The sequence below is a fragment of the Cherax quadricarinatus genome, chromosome 79 (genome assembly GCF_038502225.1).
Source record: "Cherax quadricarinatus isolate ZL_2023a chromosome 79, ASM3850222v1, whole genome shotgun sequence".
NCBI classification, from domain to species: Eukaryota; Metazoa; Arthropoda; class Malacostraca; order Decapoda; family Parastacidae; genus Cherax; species Cherax quadricarinatus.
In genome coordinates this window covers 250,256-267,837 of record NC_091370.1, presented here as the reverse complement: position 1 = coordinate 267,837, position 17,582 = coordinate 250,256, and the positions used below count along the sequence as shown (strand labels likewise).

The 17,582-nt window shown below is 41.5% G+C and overlaps 2 protein-coding genes across 2 annotated transcripts in view; one reads left to right on the top strand and one right to left on the bottom strand.

Annotated features, from left to right (window-relative positions):
- Positions 1 to 17,582, bottom strand: part of LOC128702598 (organic solute transporter subunit alpha) — a 349,376-nt gene that overhangs the window by 142,571 nt on the left and 189,223 nt on the right. The window lies entirely within an intron of this gene.
- The window catches only part of LOC128702604 (uncharacterized), a 132,207-nt gene that overhangs the window by 28,199 nt on the left and 86,426 nt on the right, over positions 1 to 17,582 (top strand). Inside the window, exons 2-5 of the mRNA XM_070101780.1 lie at positions 2,667 to 2,843; positions 6,979 to 8,120; positions 10,997 to 11,244; positions 16,481 to 16,568. Coding sequence (XP_069957881.1) covers positions 2,680 to 2,843; positions 6,979 to 8,120; positions 10,997 to 11,244; positions 16,481 to 16,568 — 1,642 coding nt within the window. The 5' untranslated portion in view covers positions 2,667 to 2,679. The remainder of the gene's footprint in view (positions 1 to 2,666; positions 2,844 to 6,978; positions 8,121 to 10,996; positions 11,245 to 16,480; positions 16,569 to 17,582) is intronic.

Below are 17,582 nucleotides of genomic sequence, written 5' to 3'. Positions count from 1 at the left end.
GCCGAAATTTGCTGAATTTCTTAGAGAAATGTAAGTGACCCCACGCTACAGTGTTCCACGCTGTTTCTCAAGTCACATGTTCAGCGTCACTTGTATGTTCTGCTGTTGTTGTTCAGCTCAGCATAGCTGTTTCAGCAAGCCAGAGGTGAGTTTTGTGGTGATTTCTGCGTCCAGTGTGCGTGTCTCCGTGTTTGTGGGAGAGGGAGTGGTCATTCCTCGCCTTGTCCACGCTCGCCCTGTTGTACACTCACCTCACCAGCCTACCATACACCACTATGTGTTCACTCCCTCTGCTGTGTTTTCTGCTGTTTTCCGTGTGAATTCATTGCCAGAGCTGTGTATCCGAGTGCCCGAGGCCACTCGAAGCTATGTGGATCAGCAAGCAACGTGGATCAGCAAGCCACTTGGATCATGAAGCCAAGTGGATCAGCAAGCCATGTGGATCAGCATGCCATGTAGATCATGACGCCACATGGAACACAATGCCACGTGGGGTGTGGACAATGCCATGCGGACCTACGAGCCACGTGAGTTGTCAGATGTCCCAGGCCACATGCTGTGGTCTGCTGCCCGACTTCATGACATCACAATGTCTGCCTGACGTCACCTCGAGATGTCTGCTGACGTCAGTGCTACTGACGTCACGCCTGACATCACATGATGTCACATCGAGTGTTTCAGTAAATATGTCAGTATTGTCGAGAAGATTGAGAGAAGATATATGTCGTGTGTTAATTAATTCCTCAGTGTTCTCTCATGTTAGTGTATGGCTTAGTGTCAATTTTTTGCACTGAAAAGCATCATTTGCTAGTTAAGCCATGTTGTACCGCATGTACCGCGATGTGTAAAGTTTTCCGAGAGTCCAGTGTGGTCTGCGGCCAGACCCCAGAGTAGCACCACTTTGTTAGTCACCCGGTGTGACCAGCATGTTTGTCAGCTGATATTAGCCAGCTGAGTGTATGAGCCCCTCTTGTACAGAAAGCTCTTATTGTTCGCCGCTCGTGATGTTCTGCAGAATCATACCTGCTACGATTCCCATCGAGATTTGTTTCACTTCACCTCCAGACCTTCAGAGTGCAGTTATATGTAGAGAAACAAGTCTGGGGATGCTTAGACTAACCTCTGCTATAACTCCAACTGCTGAGAGAATGACACTCATCAAGCTGCAGTTAGCCCTGTCGGCAGGCGCTGTGTCAGCCTCGTCTCACAAGCTTCAGTGAGCAGCCTGCACAAAGATGTCACTTTGACTGCTAGCTCGCTCACTGCAGTCTGGTGTATGATGTTACGACTCCCAGATGTTTCGCCCAGTCGTCTCTGCCACGACTCGCTCCACAACTCACTCCATGCTCGCCGGCAGTGACAGCCCAGCGACAGTACCAGTCAAAAAGTGTCCCGAGTCGCTTGCCAGAAGTCCTGCCCAGTTGCCGAGTTTTGTCGATGCCTCACTCGAGGGCACCAGCATGTTGTGCCCCAGGTTGAGTGAAAATCTGCAGTGACTCCTACGATGACTGCTTCACCGTTCTAGAGGAGACCGTAACCTGTTACGTCACAGCTCAACCACAGTGATGTCTCCTGTGTTGCAGTATCTGTCCAGACGCACGAAGGCGTGCAGTGATGCCCTTCGACGCTCACTGCCTATGACCACGATGTTTAGCACACCACACATTTTTTCTTCCCTCCCTGTAGGAAGTTTTTTTTTTCCATGTCCATGTGTATATATATGTTTTTTACTTTGTGTTCTGTGCCCTGTTCCTACGAGAGAGAGACCGAGTTTTTTTTACCACCAGTATTGTCGCGTCAGGACGACGCAAAGTAGGTGGCCGAGCGTATGTAGACAGCCTATGCTGTCTGCCAGCTTAGTTCATATTTCGTGGCACTAAGGTGCTGCCCTCTAGGCCAGCCCAAAGTCAGTGGGACGCTGGTCCCACACGCCCTCACTCTCTCAGCGGCCTAGCAGCAAGACAAATCCTACTAGCTCTCTCCCTCGTGGGCATGGCCCTACCAGGACATGGGCACAACACACAAGCCTGTGTACCCACCACGACTTTACCAAATAAAACAAAGAAGCCATCAAAGACGTTTATCACTGACCCCTCCCCGCTACCAGCTCACCAAATAATCTCATTAAACAGTAGGTGTGTAGGTGTGTGTGTGGGTGTGTGTGTAGGTGTGTGGGTGTGTAAGTTTGTGTGTAGGTGTGTGTAGGAGAGAGAGAGAGAGAGAGAGAGAGAGAGAGAGAGAGAGAGAGAGAGAGAGAGAGAGAGAGAGAGAGAGAGAGAGAGAGAGAGAGAGAGAGAAGGGGGCACGAAATGCATCATGCTGCCAAACAAACAACCAGACTTGTCAGACTGATGTTTACATTTTAACTAACAAACAATACCCATGTAAACATGGGTAGGACTGTGCAAAAGTTGTCTATGATGCAGGGTTCAGCTCACAAGCGAAAGGACCCTGGTTCAATTACGGGGTTGGATGAGCCTTCTTACATCCGTTACCTCTGTTCACCTAGCAGTAACTAGTCAACAGGGTGCTATATTCAACTTCAGAGTGACCCATCTGGAGAGAGGTTGGCAGAACTTCTTACATAAGGCTTATTTAGTTTAAAAGAGCTTACCCTCTAAGTTCCATCTGTAAAAAAAGTCTTAAGTTCGTTTTACCTCCTGCAGGACCAACATCAACATGGGTGGCAGCAGCTGCAGCGTGTGCGATGCTGTGGCATCCATGACGTGCGGCGGCTGCGGCACTATGCACTACTGCGGCAAGGAACACCAGAGGCAACACTGGCTGCAACACCGCACTCAGTGCCCACCTTACAAGATGATTTCATCTCCAGAGGCCGGCAGGCAAGTCCTTCACAACTATTATACAACAACAATGTATGAACACAGAGAAGTGTGCATCTCTCAGTGTATACACACACGAAGTTCTCATCTCTATCCCAAACTGTCTTACATAAGAGGATATTTCCTCGCTGCATAAATTAGCACAGATCATAAGAGTACTGTGCAGCTTAGTACTCAGCGGAAACACTCTGGAGAGTCGCTTCTCTGAACGAATCTGCCTGGATTTTATACTGTTTGTGCAACATTGCAAGCTCCTGATGTGTTGATTGCAATATGAAAGGCCTAGAACTATCATTCAACTTTTAGAGAGGGTGTGGTAGGTAAGTTTGGGGTGCCAGGTGTAAATGATAATGGGAGCCCTTTGATTGAACTTTGTATAGAAAGGGGTTTAGTTATAGGTAATACATATTTTAAGAAAAAGAGGATAAATAAGTATACAAGATATGATGTAGGGCGAAATGACAGTAGTTTGTTGGATTATGTATTGGTAGATAAAAGACTGTTGAGTAGACTTCAGGATGTACATGTTTATAGAGGGGCCACAGATATATCAGATCACTTTCTAGTTGTAGCTACACTGAGAGTAAAAGGTAGATGGGATACAAGGAGAACAGAAGTATCAGGGAAGAGAGAGGTGAAGGTTTATAAACTAAAAGAGGAGGCAGTTAGGGTAAGATATAAACAGCTATTGGAGGATAGATGGGCTAATGAGAGCATAGGCAATGGGGTCGAAGAGGTATGGGGTAGGTTTAAAAATGTAGTGTTAGTGTTCAGCAGAAGTTTGTGGTTACAGGAAAGTGGGTGCGGGAGGGAAGAGGAGCGATTGGTGGAATGATGATGTAAAGAGAGTAGTAAGGGAGAAAAAGTTAGCATATGAGAAGTTTTTACAAAGTAGAAGTGATGCAAGGGGGGAAGAGTATATGGAGAAAAAGAGAGAGGTGTTAAGAGAGTGGTGAAGCAATGTAAAAAGAGAGCAAATGAGAGAGTGGGTGAGATGTTATCAACAAATTTTGTTGAAAATAAGAAAAAGTTTTGGAGTGAGATTAACAAGTTAAGAAAGCCTAGAGAACAAATGGATTTGTCAGTTAAAAATAGGAGAGGAGAGTTATTAAATGGAGAGTTAGAGGTATTGGGAAGATGGAGGGAATATTTTGAGGAATTGTTAAATGTTGATGAAGATAGGGAAGCTGTGATTTCGTGTATAGGACAAGGAGGAATAACATCTTGTAGGAGTGAGGAAGAGCCAGTTGTGAGTGTGGGGGAAGTTCGTGAGGCAGTAGGTAAAATGAAAGGGGGTAAGGCAGCCGGGATTGATGGGATAAAGATAGAAATGTTAAAAGTAGGTGGGGATATAGTTTTGGAGTGGTTGGTGCAATTATTTAATAAATGTATGGAAGAGGGTAAGGTACCTAGGGAGTGGCAGAGAGCATGCATAGTTCCTTTGTATAAAGGCAAAGGGGATAAAAGAGAGTGCAAAAATTATAGGGGGATAAGTCTGCTGAGTATACCTGGTAAAGTGTATGGTAGAGTTATTATTGAAAGAATTAAGAGTAAGACGGAGAATAGGATAGCAGATGAACAAGGAGATTTTAGGAAAGGTAGGGGGTGTGTGGACCAGGTGTTTACAGTGAAACATAAGTGAACAGTATTTAGATAAGGCTAAAGAGGTCTTTGTGGCATTTATGGATTTGGAAAAGGCGTATGACAGGGTGGATAGGGGGGAAATGTGGCAGATGTTGCAAGTGTATGGTGTAGGAGGTAGGTTACTGAAAGCAGTGAAGAGTTTTTACGAGGATAGTGAGGCTCAAGTTAGAGTATGTAGGAAAGAGGGAAATTTTTTCCCAGTAAAAGTAGGCCTTAGACAAGGATGTGTGATGTCACCGTGGTTGTTTAATATATTTATAGATGGGGTTGTAAGAGAAGTAAATGCGAGGGTCTTGGCAAGAGGCGTGGAGTTAAAAGATAAAGAATCACACACAAAGTGGGAGTTGTCACAGCTGCTCTTTGCTGATGACACTGTGCTCTTGGGAGATTCTGAAGAGAAGTTGCAGAGATTGGTGGATGAATTTGGTAGGGTGTGCAAAAGAAGAAAATTAAAGGTGAATACAGGAAAGAATAAGGTTATGAAGATAACAAAAAGATTAGGTGATGAAAGATTGAAAATCAGATTGGAGGGAGAGAGTATGGAGGAGGTGAATGTATTCAGATATTTGGGAGTGGACGTGTCAGCGGATGGGTCTATGAAAGATGAGGTGAATCATAGAATTGATGAGGGGAAAAGTGAGTGGTGCACTTAGGAGTCTGTGGAGACAAAGAACTTTGTCCTTGGAGGCAAAGAGGGGAATGTATGAGAGTATAGTTTTACCAACGCTCTTATATGGGTGTGAAGCATGGGTGATTAATGTTGCAGTGAGGAGAAGGCTGGAGGCAGTGGAGATGTCATGTCTGAGGGCAATGTGTGGTGTGAATATAATGCAGAGAATTCGTAGTTTGGAAGTTAGGAGGAGGTGCGGAATTACCAAAACTGTTGTCCAGAGGGCTGAGGAAGGGTTGTTGAGGTGGTTCGGACATGTAGAGAGAATGGAGCAAAACAGAATGACTTCAAGAGTGTATCAGTCTGTAGTGGAAGGAAGGCGGGGTAGGGGTCGGCCTAGGAAAGGTTGGAGAGAGGGGGTAAAGGAGGTTTTGTGTGCGAGGGGCTTGGACTTCCAGCAGGCATGCGTGAGCGTGTTTGATAGGAGTGAATGGAGACAAATGGCTTTTAATACTTGACGTGCTGTTGGAGTGTGAGCAAAGTAACATTTATGAAGGGGTTCAGGGAAACCGGCAGGCCGGACTTGAGTCCTGGAGATGGGAAGTACAGTGCCTGCACTCTGAAGGAGGGGTGTTAATGTTGCAGTTTAAAAACTGTAGTGTAAAGCACCCTTCTGGCAAGACAGTGATGGAGTGAATGATGGTGAAAGTTTTTCTTTTTCGGGCCACCCTGCCTTGGTGGGAATCAGCCAGTGATAAAAAAAAAATTATATATATATATATATATATATATATATATATATATATATACATATATATATATATATATATATATATATATATATATATATATATATATATGTATATATATATATATATATATATATATATATATATATATATATATATATATATATATATATATATATATATATATATATATATATATATATATATATATATATATGTGTGTGTGTACTCGCCTATTTGTACTCACCTATTTGTGGTTGCAGGGGTCGAGTCCTAGCTCCTGGCCCCGCCTCTTCACCGGTTGCTACTAGGCCCTCTCTCTCCCCGCTCCATGAGCTTTATCAAACCTCGTCTTAAAACTGTGTATGGTTCCTGCCTCCACTACGTCATTTTCTAGGCTATTCCACTGCCTTACAACTCTATGACTGAAGAAATACTTCCTACTATCTCTCTGACTCATTTGTGTCTTCAACTTCCAATTGTGGCCTCTTGTTTCTGTGTCCCCTCCCTGGAACATCCTGTCCTTGTCGTGTGTGTGTGTGTGTGTGTGTGTGTGTGTGTGTGTGTGTGTGTGTGTGTGTGTGTGTGTGTGTGTGTGTGTGTGTGTCGTGTCGAATAGGTAAAACTGGTCAATTAGCAAGAACTCATTTAAAATTAAGTCTTTTCTAAAAATTCTCTTATACGTTTAAAGATGTATTTTTTTCATTGAGGTTAATTACAATAACGTACATTCATATACTGTACACTGCCTTTATAAATCTTATAAAATCTGACTAATAGTTACGTAGTCAAACAAGGTGAACCATCAGCTATTTTAATAAATAATTATTTTACATTTGTGATGTTTAGGAAAAAGCAGCTGTTTTTCCCCATAGCTGCTATAGCAGGCTTTTTAAGTTTAATAAAAATAATAATAATAATAATAAATAAAATTAATCTGCCTAAAACTACTACTACTACCAATAATAACGTACGATAGTTAGAGCTAATGATTGTTATGCTAAGTGACTTGCTGTTGCCTCTGTCACTGTGGCAATAACAGTCTGAATATACAGTTTTTTCCTATACCAGATCAGTTAATGAACTAGAAGGGCACTTATCGTGATCTATACTGAGTTGTGCATTCTTGCAGGTACCTGGTGGCGTCGCGTCGCCTGCCAGCGGGCCAGGTGTTGGTGGAAGAACAACCACTGGCTGTGGGTCCCCTGTCTATCTCAGAGCTTGTCTGTCTCGGCTGTCATGGTCCTATCATAGGCAACGACTTCCCTCGCTGTCCAGAGTGCTGGTGGCCACTGTGTTCCCTAGAATGCGCCTCCAGCAGCCTTCACCAGGCAGAGTGTCCCATCCTGGCCACTGATGTCAAGCACATAGGGCCACCAACTACTCAGATGGAGACGCTTCGTTACGATGTCATTCTTTCCATTCGCTGCCTCCTCTTGAAGTCTAAGAACCCCACGGCGTGGCAGACACTTATGTCGATGGAGCATCACTCTGAGCAGCGACAGCTCAACCAAGAGGACAATCAGATAGTTACTGTCCACTACATGAAAGAAGTGCTGAAGCTGGACTACGATATTAAAACTCTTCGTCAAATAAGAGGCGCCATAGCTACGAATGGCATGGAAATAAGAAGCAAGAAGAACGTGAGAGTAAGAGCATTGTATCCAATAGTGCGGCTGTTCAACAACTCTTGTGTACCCAACGTGAACATGTCTTGTGGCGTTGAGGGGACGATGCAAGCAAGGACTACAGTGCCCCTCAAGATCGGAGAGCCTCTTTGTATCTGCTACACAGGGGCGCTAATGCCTGCCTGGGAACGATATGGCACTTTAACCAGGAATTATCACTTTACATGCAACTGTACCCGCTGTGAAGACCCTACGGAACTAGGAACCTATTTTTCCTGCCCCAGATGTCCAGATTGTAAGGGGTCCTACATGTTGTCCTCCACATGGCTCGAGGAGACTGTGTGGATGTGTCCTACCTGCAAGCTGGAGAAGACTGACACTCAGGTTCGAGAGGACATCGACGACTGGCTTCAAAGAATATTAATGGACGGCATATTTAACACCTTCAAGAGAGCCAAGGCTACGCTGAAAAAGGTAGAGGATCAGTTTCATGCTCAGCACTACGTATGGATGCGGGCGGCGCAGTCAGCCTTGTTCCAACTGTGCGACAACAACACTGAACCGGCGCTCAAGCTCAGGATTAAAACCTGGAAGAAACTCGTGCATTTGTATAGCGTGCTTGAGCCAGGCCTCACGAAGAGAAGAGGTGAGAATCCTAGTATGTGGGAAGCAGGAGGACGACTCGCTGGCGCCGTGCTGGGTGTTATTTCTTGTTACTTAACTGTTTCTCTCATCCTTCCAACTCCTCCGCCAGGATGACTGGTAGGGGCAGTGCGGGGAGACTGGCAGTATATATCAAGGTCAGTTTCTGTTTAGTTACATACTTAGAAGAGATGTGGTATAGAAGTTAGTTTCGCGGCTTCACCTGTTGACATGCGAGGTTCGCCGGCCTGCTGCTGCTGAGTCCTGCCCGGGATAGCAGTTAGTGTGTACAGTAATGCTACTCTAAAACTAATCTACTCCTCTAACCAGCTGATTCTAGTGACGACTCTGTATACATGTGGCCACTACTTACATAAAATATACTCCATATAGTTATAAAAGCGGGAAGGGTGTAGAAAGAATGGAAGGGAAATGGGAAGAGTTGAGTAGTGCTGTGTGTGTAGGGATAAGAAGAGTCAAAAGACAGACAATACAACTCTTCAAGCATTCTAGAAGATAATCCACTGTTAGCAATCACTTTAAATTTCTCTACATCACACACGCACAATCATACATAGAAGGACCGCTTACATGTCCAGCCCCTTTCCATTTTTTTACAAATAGCTAAGTGTCAAGAGTGTAGTTCATTCTTGCTCCAGACAAGAGTAATGAAACTTGACTCATTAATAAACCTCACGACACCAAAATTTTGCCTTCTGTGAATATTTTATTAGTATTAAACATCTCTGAGCAAAGAGAAAGTTCCAGAGAACTGCTTCTCTCAGTAATTAAATGTATAACACTAAGGACCGTGTTCAAGTATTTAGTCAAGATATAATGTCATGAAATACGTTATAAGTCCTCCTAAGCTAACCTTGGTGTTTCACAGTCAATATAGCCACCAGAAAAACACTAATGTAATATTGTCGTGTAGGGTTCGAATGCTGGAATTGGGTAAACACACACACTTCGGATGGCTGGTAACTTATAATTATGGGTACTAAAGGAGGAGCGCCAAGCCTGACCTGTCTTCTCTCTTATGTCTGGACTAGAAATGCTGTACCGTGCCCGATGAGCAAGCGGCATTCAAACATGTTATGGTCAGAGGAATGACTCGGTAACGGTCAGTGATCACATAGGGAGGTGGTGAATCAATAACAGTTGGTATGAGTCACAACTACTGACACTACTGGTAACTGATACTACTGATAGCTTGGCGACACTAACGTATGGTGCCCCGACATAAAGCTAAAGCTAATACAAACTAGAGGTGACAGGCGTGTGGCTCTGGGCTGATTCTATACAATGTCAAAGTACATAACAGTTGAACATAACATAAGGATATTATCGGGATGGAAGCTAATGTAATGGAACTTATTGTAATGCATTACAAGGTGTGATATATCACAATTCATAGAATTAATAGACTCAATGGTTGGATTATACAATAAAAGAGAAAAAAAATTGTTCGATCAATCTGTATTCATGTGATCTACGGATTCTGAGGAAGGATATGTACAAAGGAGGAAGTGTTTAACAGAAAAGGCAGACTTTTCGTGCACTCAAATCTAGATTGCTAAATCTCAGAATTCGGAGAGAACGAAAACACAAAAACAAATTCTTGAATATTAATAAGTTGATATAGTAACAGACAGCTGAAATATATTTTAAATTATATTATTCATCTCTACACGTTATTTACATTTAACCCCAACTCTGCTAGGTTGAGATTTACATATGCAGAATTATCATCATCTCTGGGAGGATCAAACTCTGTTTCAGGGGCTAACTCATGCCATGGTTGAGGCAGATCTGAATTGGTATTTACAATTGATACTCGAGGATTTCTCGATACTTGTCGTGTACGTAGGGAAAAACGACATTCAGGTTGATCGTCCGACTGAGTACTAGAGGTCGAGAGTACAGAGTCGGGAGGATTGTCAGAGTGTCACATTAGTCTGGGTAGGATCATCACCATCACATGCTAACTTCATATGATCTAAATATGATTCTTCATACTGACCAGTACTAACTTCTCTACCCGTATACTTATTGCCATTGATATGTTCAACTACTCGATAAGGACCAACAAACTTTTGATTGAGCTTAGGAATTGCAGATGTTTTGTTAAAGTTATTCAGCCACAGCCAGAATAACACTTAATGTTAAGTAATGTAACTCAGTATTTTGTATGCATTTGTAGAACTGTTGTTACTCATTTTTTAATAAAACTGCTAGAAACGATGTATTAAGTTATGCTATGAACAAATTTCTAGTGTTGTGAACACATCTGTCATATTAGACTAAAAAAATTGAAAGCACTCGTTTCACACTGCATAGTCAATGTCTGTCATCAACGGTAAGAGTCAAATTTAGACAGAGATAATATCCCCACTATTTACAAATGAAATACGCATAGATGTTGGGCTCTCATGTGAGTTCCCTTTAAAGTTGATGCAACACTAGCAGACACGAGGCTTCTACTTCTATACACATACTGTTCCCTGACCCAGCATCAGGCAAGCAGTAAGGGGAGGGGAGCAGTCTGCATTTTACTGTCACGTTTCTTCGGTCTTAACAGTGATTTTCAGTTTTGTGCTCCTGTATCAAAACATTCTCATATTGTAATTTCTTAAATTTGGTTAATCTACCTTACCTAATGTAAACAGCGCATATACAGAAATATGTTCACGCATACGAAGTAAAAAAACAATGTTGGCAATAGGAGGAATAAATTATATATATATATATATATATATATATATATATATATATATATATATATATATATATATATATATATATATATATATATTTTCAAAAGCTTCACATTAATAATTATTGTCACTGCTGATAAATAACGACCGTTGTGTTTCCCAGGTATGACGCTGCTGGAGATGGGCATCATAATGCTTCGGGCAGCCAAACTGGAGTATGATGAGGGCGACCCTTTCATGCCAGAGTTCCTGAAGCAGCTGCAGGAGATATCGGAGTATCTGAAGGAGGCCACGCAGATCCTGCAGCTGGAGCCGGTCGGGACGCGAGGCCCGGTGCTGGCACAAAAAGCTGAAGAGAAGCGAGCGGAGGTGGAGGAATTCCTGGATCGTCTCGACTCCAGCTGTGTGAGGGCAGAGTGATCTCGAGAGAGAAAAAAAATGCTTACACTGATTAACCCAGGAAGGCTATTAATAACCCAGGGTATCCCCCCAAAAAAGCCTAGTAGTTTGCCTTATTTTCCTTGGAGTCCTTCAGTCTTTTTTCTTGCAATGTTATCCAACACAGCCGACTGCCTATTTGGTACCTATTTACTGCTAAGTGAACAAGGGCAGAAGGTGTAAGGAGACTTGCTAATACAGCTTGCACTGCTTTGCGAGACTGATGGGCCCAAGGAGTAATTAACCCAGATTCTCCTTTTTATTCAACTAATAGGACAGTAGACTTTGCTGTAGTCAGTTGTGTATAGAATAGTGGCTCTTGGCAGAGGATCTAGTTCACTTTACATTTAAGCATTAACTACTGTGTTATAAAGTCGGTGTGATAAAGGAACTCTCGTATTTAATGAAGAAAAAACAAGTCACAGTACTGTGGCTTTGAAAATTTCTATACGTACTGCCCCTTTGTAAGCTGCAAAAGTTAGCAAGTGCTGCTCACACAGACGCCACGAGTGGATTCTCCCAGGCTTACAAATGGCTCATGCAACAACTTACTGATAATGACGTGAAATACCTAACTGTACTAAAGAAAGGGTAACTCACTTGTCTAGATGGGATGCTAAGTTTCCTTTCTCCCAGTACCTCATTAGTGGCGACGCTTCCGGTGTACCTGCGTCTGCCTGGACAACCCTCGAAATTTCAAAAAGTGCTTCCGCAGAAAATTGGCCAATAATGCTGACGGGAAACGAGTATCTAGTTCGTTGGGATACAAGTAAGTATCCCACGGTTTAGGGAAAGCTCCGTTGGTCTTGTTACACAATCCAAGCGATTTAGTGCCAGTGTTTTGGTAACACGCCTGTCACGCCTCGTCTCTACGACCTCTGACATGTAATTGAACTAGCTAGCTCCTCCTAACTGATTTCGTTCATATTTGACCTATTTCTAACTATTTTAGGTCCTAAACTGTATTAATAATTCTTACGTTATTTATTATTTTGTGTACCTACGTAACTCTTCCTAGAAGGTTAAATATTAGTAATATATACGAGTGTGATGTAAGTGGGTATGTTAAGGGCTCTTAAAGCTTAAACATTATAAACGTTTTGTGGAATATTTTGGTAATCCAAATAATTTCCACAGTGGCTATCAACATTCACAATTCGCAAACTAGAAAACGTTCCAGTCTGTACTGGTCAGTTATTAAGTAGCGACTTGATATGGTCGAGGAAGGATGGGAGGTCCTCAGGTACCATTTTCATTTTGTTGGATAAGCCACCTCTTGTTTCAAGTACTATGAATTTCAATTATATTCACGGGGAAGCATCAAACCCGTCATGATGATAATGCCTGGGTAATGGAAGGTCCCTCCTAATCATGAGTTACGCGAAGAAGGGATGTGTAGCTTCAGTGTTTTCGACGTAGCCCTTAAGCAGCATTAAGACACTCCATAAAGGTTCAGGTGCCATGAATATATCCCTCCCTTACCAGGGAGATACAATATGTAAGATAATATAACATGCTGGTTATGCCATTTTATAGAAAAGACGTCTCGTTCACCATACTAAGAATTGATAAAAGTCCCTGGTGTAAGAAACGTCTAAACAAAATGGCGCAAATCGCACACTGTATTTTATTAACATACTTGCACTGTATGTAAATCACTGGTATTATATATATACCAGTGATTTGCATACAGTATAAGTTGGAATCGCCTACTTGGCCAACTTTCTCCAGAGTTGTGTAGTTACGTGGGATTAGCTGTTTTAAACACGATGACTGTCCAGTCATTATTTGTAAGTGTCCTCGTCGTTGTGATTTACATCGTGTTGCACAGATTACTGTCATTTTGTGTAGCCCAGTCAGTGTTAGTTTTTAATGGGGTACGATCTGATTATAACTCCTTTGTTTTCTAATACTGGCTCAGCTAAGCTACCTCTCTGCCCACCTCTCTCTCACTCCATCTCTCACTCCATCTCTCACTCCATCTCTCACTCCATCTCTCACTCCATCTCTCACTCCATCTCTCACTCCATCTCTCACTCCATCTCTCACTCCATCTCTCACTCCATCTCTCACTCCATCTCTCACTCCATCTCTCACTCCATCTCTCACTCCATCTCTCACTCCATCTCTCACTCCATCTCTCACTCCATCTCTCACTCCATCTCTCACTCCATCTCTCACTCCATCTCTCACTCCATCTCTCACTCCATCTCTCACTCCATCTCTCACTCCATCTCTCGAAAAATTAATGTGGTTATAATTATAACCTTAATTTTTAAAGGAGGTGGACGTGTAAGCCAATGGAAGGTCTTGGTCAGATGACCAAAAGCTTCAGTGGTGGGACATCGTATGACTGAAGACCTGAGTCAGGAAACGCCGCCTGTTTCCTGACGAATTTTACCTAACCTAACAAAAGCTGTCACTGTCGGTATATTATACTATTTTTAACATACCCCCCCCCTCTCTCTCTATATCCTGGTATCACAAGAATTTTCACCTTGCATATTACTGTAACACTCACACAGTATCACTCAACAATGTTACGCTCCAGATTAAACAATAAAAGGAAAACACAATACTGATATTTTACAAGAGCATTTGTTACTGTTCTTGTTATCATACTTGGACTTGTATATAAAATTCAGCCCCTTTTCTGTTCTACTTAAGGACAACTTATTCTGTAAATCTGGTTTTCTGTTTTTAAATTTAGATTTTTTATTGTGGATTTTTATAAAATTTAAAAGTATAAAGTGACAAACACAAATAATCGTTTTAATGAACCTGATATTATTAGAGTTATCACAGGGAATGTTATACTAGTCAGAATAATTTTCTTCCAGGTTTATAAGAGACTCCCCATGCGATAAGCTTTCAATTTTACCACTGGTGAAGGATAACCAGGGGAGACTTGGATAGCTATTGGGGATAACAGTTCGCCCTCTCTTCAATTTTGTGTTGCAGTTTTATAACTATAGTGTAAGCACGTCTCTGGCAAGACAGTGATGGAGTGAATCATGATGAAAGTTTTTATTTTCCGGGTCACCCTGCCTTGGTGGGAAGCGGTCGATGTGTTAATAAAAACCAAAAAAATAGTTTCGGTGCGATATTTTGTATTTTTTCTGATTCATTTCAGAACTTCAGCGTTGATATTTACCTGCATTAGAAACTTGTGTCGCACTCTGTACTATTCCTTTGGCCTGCATTGAGGAAGAGGTGACTGGATTTATGGGATACAGGGATATCTTCCTCGGATCACGCAGTGACCGAAACATGTCTCGATTTTTACGTAACTAAAGAGTAACCTAGTGGAAGGCCAAGAACAAATAACTAACAAAATATCCCCAGGTATCAGAGTTGGGAGCAATCTCAGCGTGTGTCGAGAAAGAATACTTTCACAATGTTAATTCTAAATGTATAATAACCCAGGAAAGCCAGGCAGTGTGGTTCATTTCAGATAAAAGATCCCCTCTGGTAATTTGTGAATCACAGCAGCCGACTGACTCCAAAGATGATGCTAGGTGAACATGGCCAGGAAGACCCAGGAGACTTGCCCTTGCGACTCCAACCTCGCTGGCCCAGGATTAGAACCAGGTCCTTTAGATGTGAACTGATCTCTATACCAGTGAGCTATGAGCGTACAAGAATATCCCCAGAGAAATTAAGCAATTTGGGTTATTTCTTCGTGTTAGGGTTTATAGGGCCACTGACAGCTTACGCCGTATCGAGCCCTTTGGATTGCTACCACTAGGGTTCTTCAGGTTTTTACCACGAGTGCGATCCACATAGCTACCAACTCCGAGCTAGGTAACATGACTAGCAGGTGAAAATTTAGACACGTATGCAAACACCTGGTTATCTTTATTGTAAACGTCTCGCCATCCAGTGGCTTTATCAATACAGATTCTAGGACACAATTTGAAGACAGTAGAACTATACACAAAAGACTGTATTGATAAAGCCATTGGATGGCGAGAAGTCTACAATAAAGATACCCAGATGTTTGCATGTGTGTGTAAATTTTCATCTTGTCGGTATTGTATACCATTCTTGTACATCATGACTAGCAGTGTTAGATGACTTGTTTATACGACAGTTCTGAGTTAACCTCTGGCTCTCTTCCCTTTTGTTTTTCACTCATTGTTTACTCTTGATCTAAGCAGGACAGAAACTTCATACAGTTTTATTTCCTATTTGTAGGTTAGCGTGTAGTCGCTAAGTTTAAGTTCAACCTAAAGTTTACACGTTTTTTTAGTCATTCAAAAGTAACCGTCATCATGGTGGTTCATCTGCTCCCGCCACACCATTGGTACTCAACTTAAGTTTTCCAACTGACCACGTTTGGAGCTTACTGATGCAACTCTTGCAAGCTTTGTGTGGTGCAAATGTTTTGTCCTGGTCTCCAAGTTTGCAGCCAAAATAAGCAAATAAGCAGCGCTTCAATAAAGGAGTAATGTTGCTCCGGGAATCTGAAGGGGTGAATTGCCCGCAGACATAGCAAAATATATCTGGTGAATTTATGCAGCCTCTAGACAGATTAATGATCCGAAAATAAAGAAAAATATATTAGATTTAACATTTAAGTCAATATAAGGTAAGCATTTTAATTTGAAATATACCACTTTCTCATTTATTTATGTTATACGAAAAGAGAAAATTAACGTTTCCGTATAACTTGACAACTTAATGTGATAGAAATGAGTAAAAAACACAATGAATCACTATTTTATATATATATATATATATATATATATATATATATATATATATATATATATATATATATATATATATATATATATATATACACCGAAAAAGATACCATCGAGTCAATTTAAAAAATCATGCAGACCAGTGTAATGACTATCATGGTTAAAATTGTTTGTTAGCTCTGCTTTTCAGTATAGATCTACGTGTTACAACAGGTTCCAACAGGCTTGTGGAAGTGTGTTTCTTACCACACTCACACTCACTGACCATTATTGTTCCAGCAGTCATGGAAAGTGGTTGTGCTGTGCAAGTTTATATTTTGAGGTGAAAGTTAGGTAAATATTCACTGATCAAGCTATTGATATTCATGTGTGGCATTATATATATATTAATTTTATTTTCCTACTGAATGATATAAATAATTCTGCTTAGCTGTCATGCTCTGTATTATAATTATAAATTAATGAATAAATTTTATCTTCTAATTGTTTTCTTCTTTCAGATGCCTCGTACTTGTGTGAATAAGGCAGATAACTTCTGCTACATCTGTGATGACCTTTGCATCCCAGAAGTGTCGTATAACTGCTATGGTTAGAAAGGGATATCACCTATATTTTGGATGCAAGACTGGTGACCAGGATAAGAACTCGGCTCCACACACATGCTGCAACAATTGTACTAACCTTCGCCAGTGGTTGAACAGAAATAGGAAAGGAAGAAGCCAAACCCATTTGTGACAACGGTTTGAGATGCTGTGGTACCAAATGCACACCCAACCAAGTATCTATGGAAAGGTTTGTGAACAACACTCAGTGCTTCATCGGCCTTTTGCTGTGCCAATGACATGGAGGGAGCCAACAGACCAAACAAACAATTGTTATTTCTGCATGGTACCTCCAGTACGAGAGCTTCTTAAAGATGGTGACTTTGAATAAGACCTTCATGGGGAGGAGAAAGCTACTTGGAAAGCATTTCAAGTTAGTGGTGAAGCGATTTCTGGGAAACATAATGGAAGGCGCCTACAAAGAATTGGTGGAAAACCTCATCAAGGCTTACAAGAATATGGGATGTAACATGTCACTTAAAATCCACTTTTTGGACTCGCATTTAGACTTACTTCTAGCGAACTGTGGGGCAAGGTGGTGAAAAGGGGTGAAAGGTTTCACCAAAATATTTCAACCATGGAAAAACGGTACCAGGGCAAATGGGGCACAAGAATGCTTGCAGACTATTGCTGGACAATGGTAAGAGATGATTCTTCAGCCCACTATAAGAGTCAAGCAAAAACTCAGAGTAGGTACGGATTACAGTTTAAAACATACTGATACATATTGTACGTTACAATAAAATAATCAAATATTACATGTCTTGTATATTTAAACCTACAGATAATAAACATTTTTCAAGGTGATATTTGGATTCAGGACATGAAAATACATAAGAATTACCTAATCTCATTTAAGAAGCATACAACTTTCAAAAACTGTTGGCCAGTGTTATCGATAACGAGGTATACCACGAAACAACTAAAGTGGCAAATTGTTTTAATTCCTACTACACAACTGTTGCATCAACACTAGTAAGTAAACTGTCGGTTGCATCAA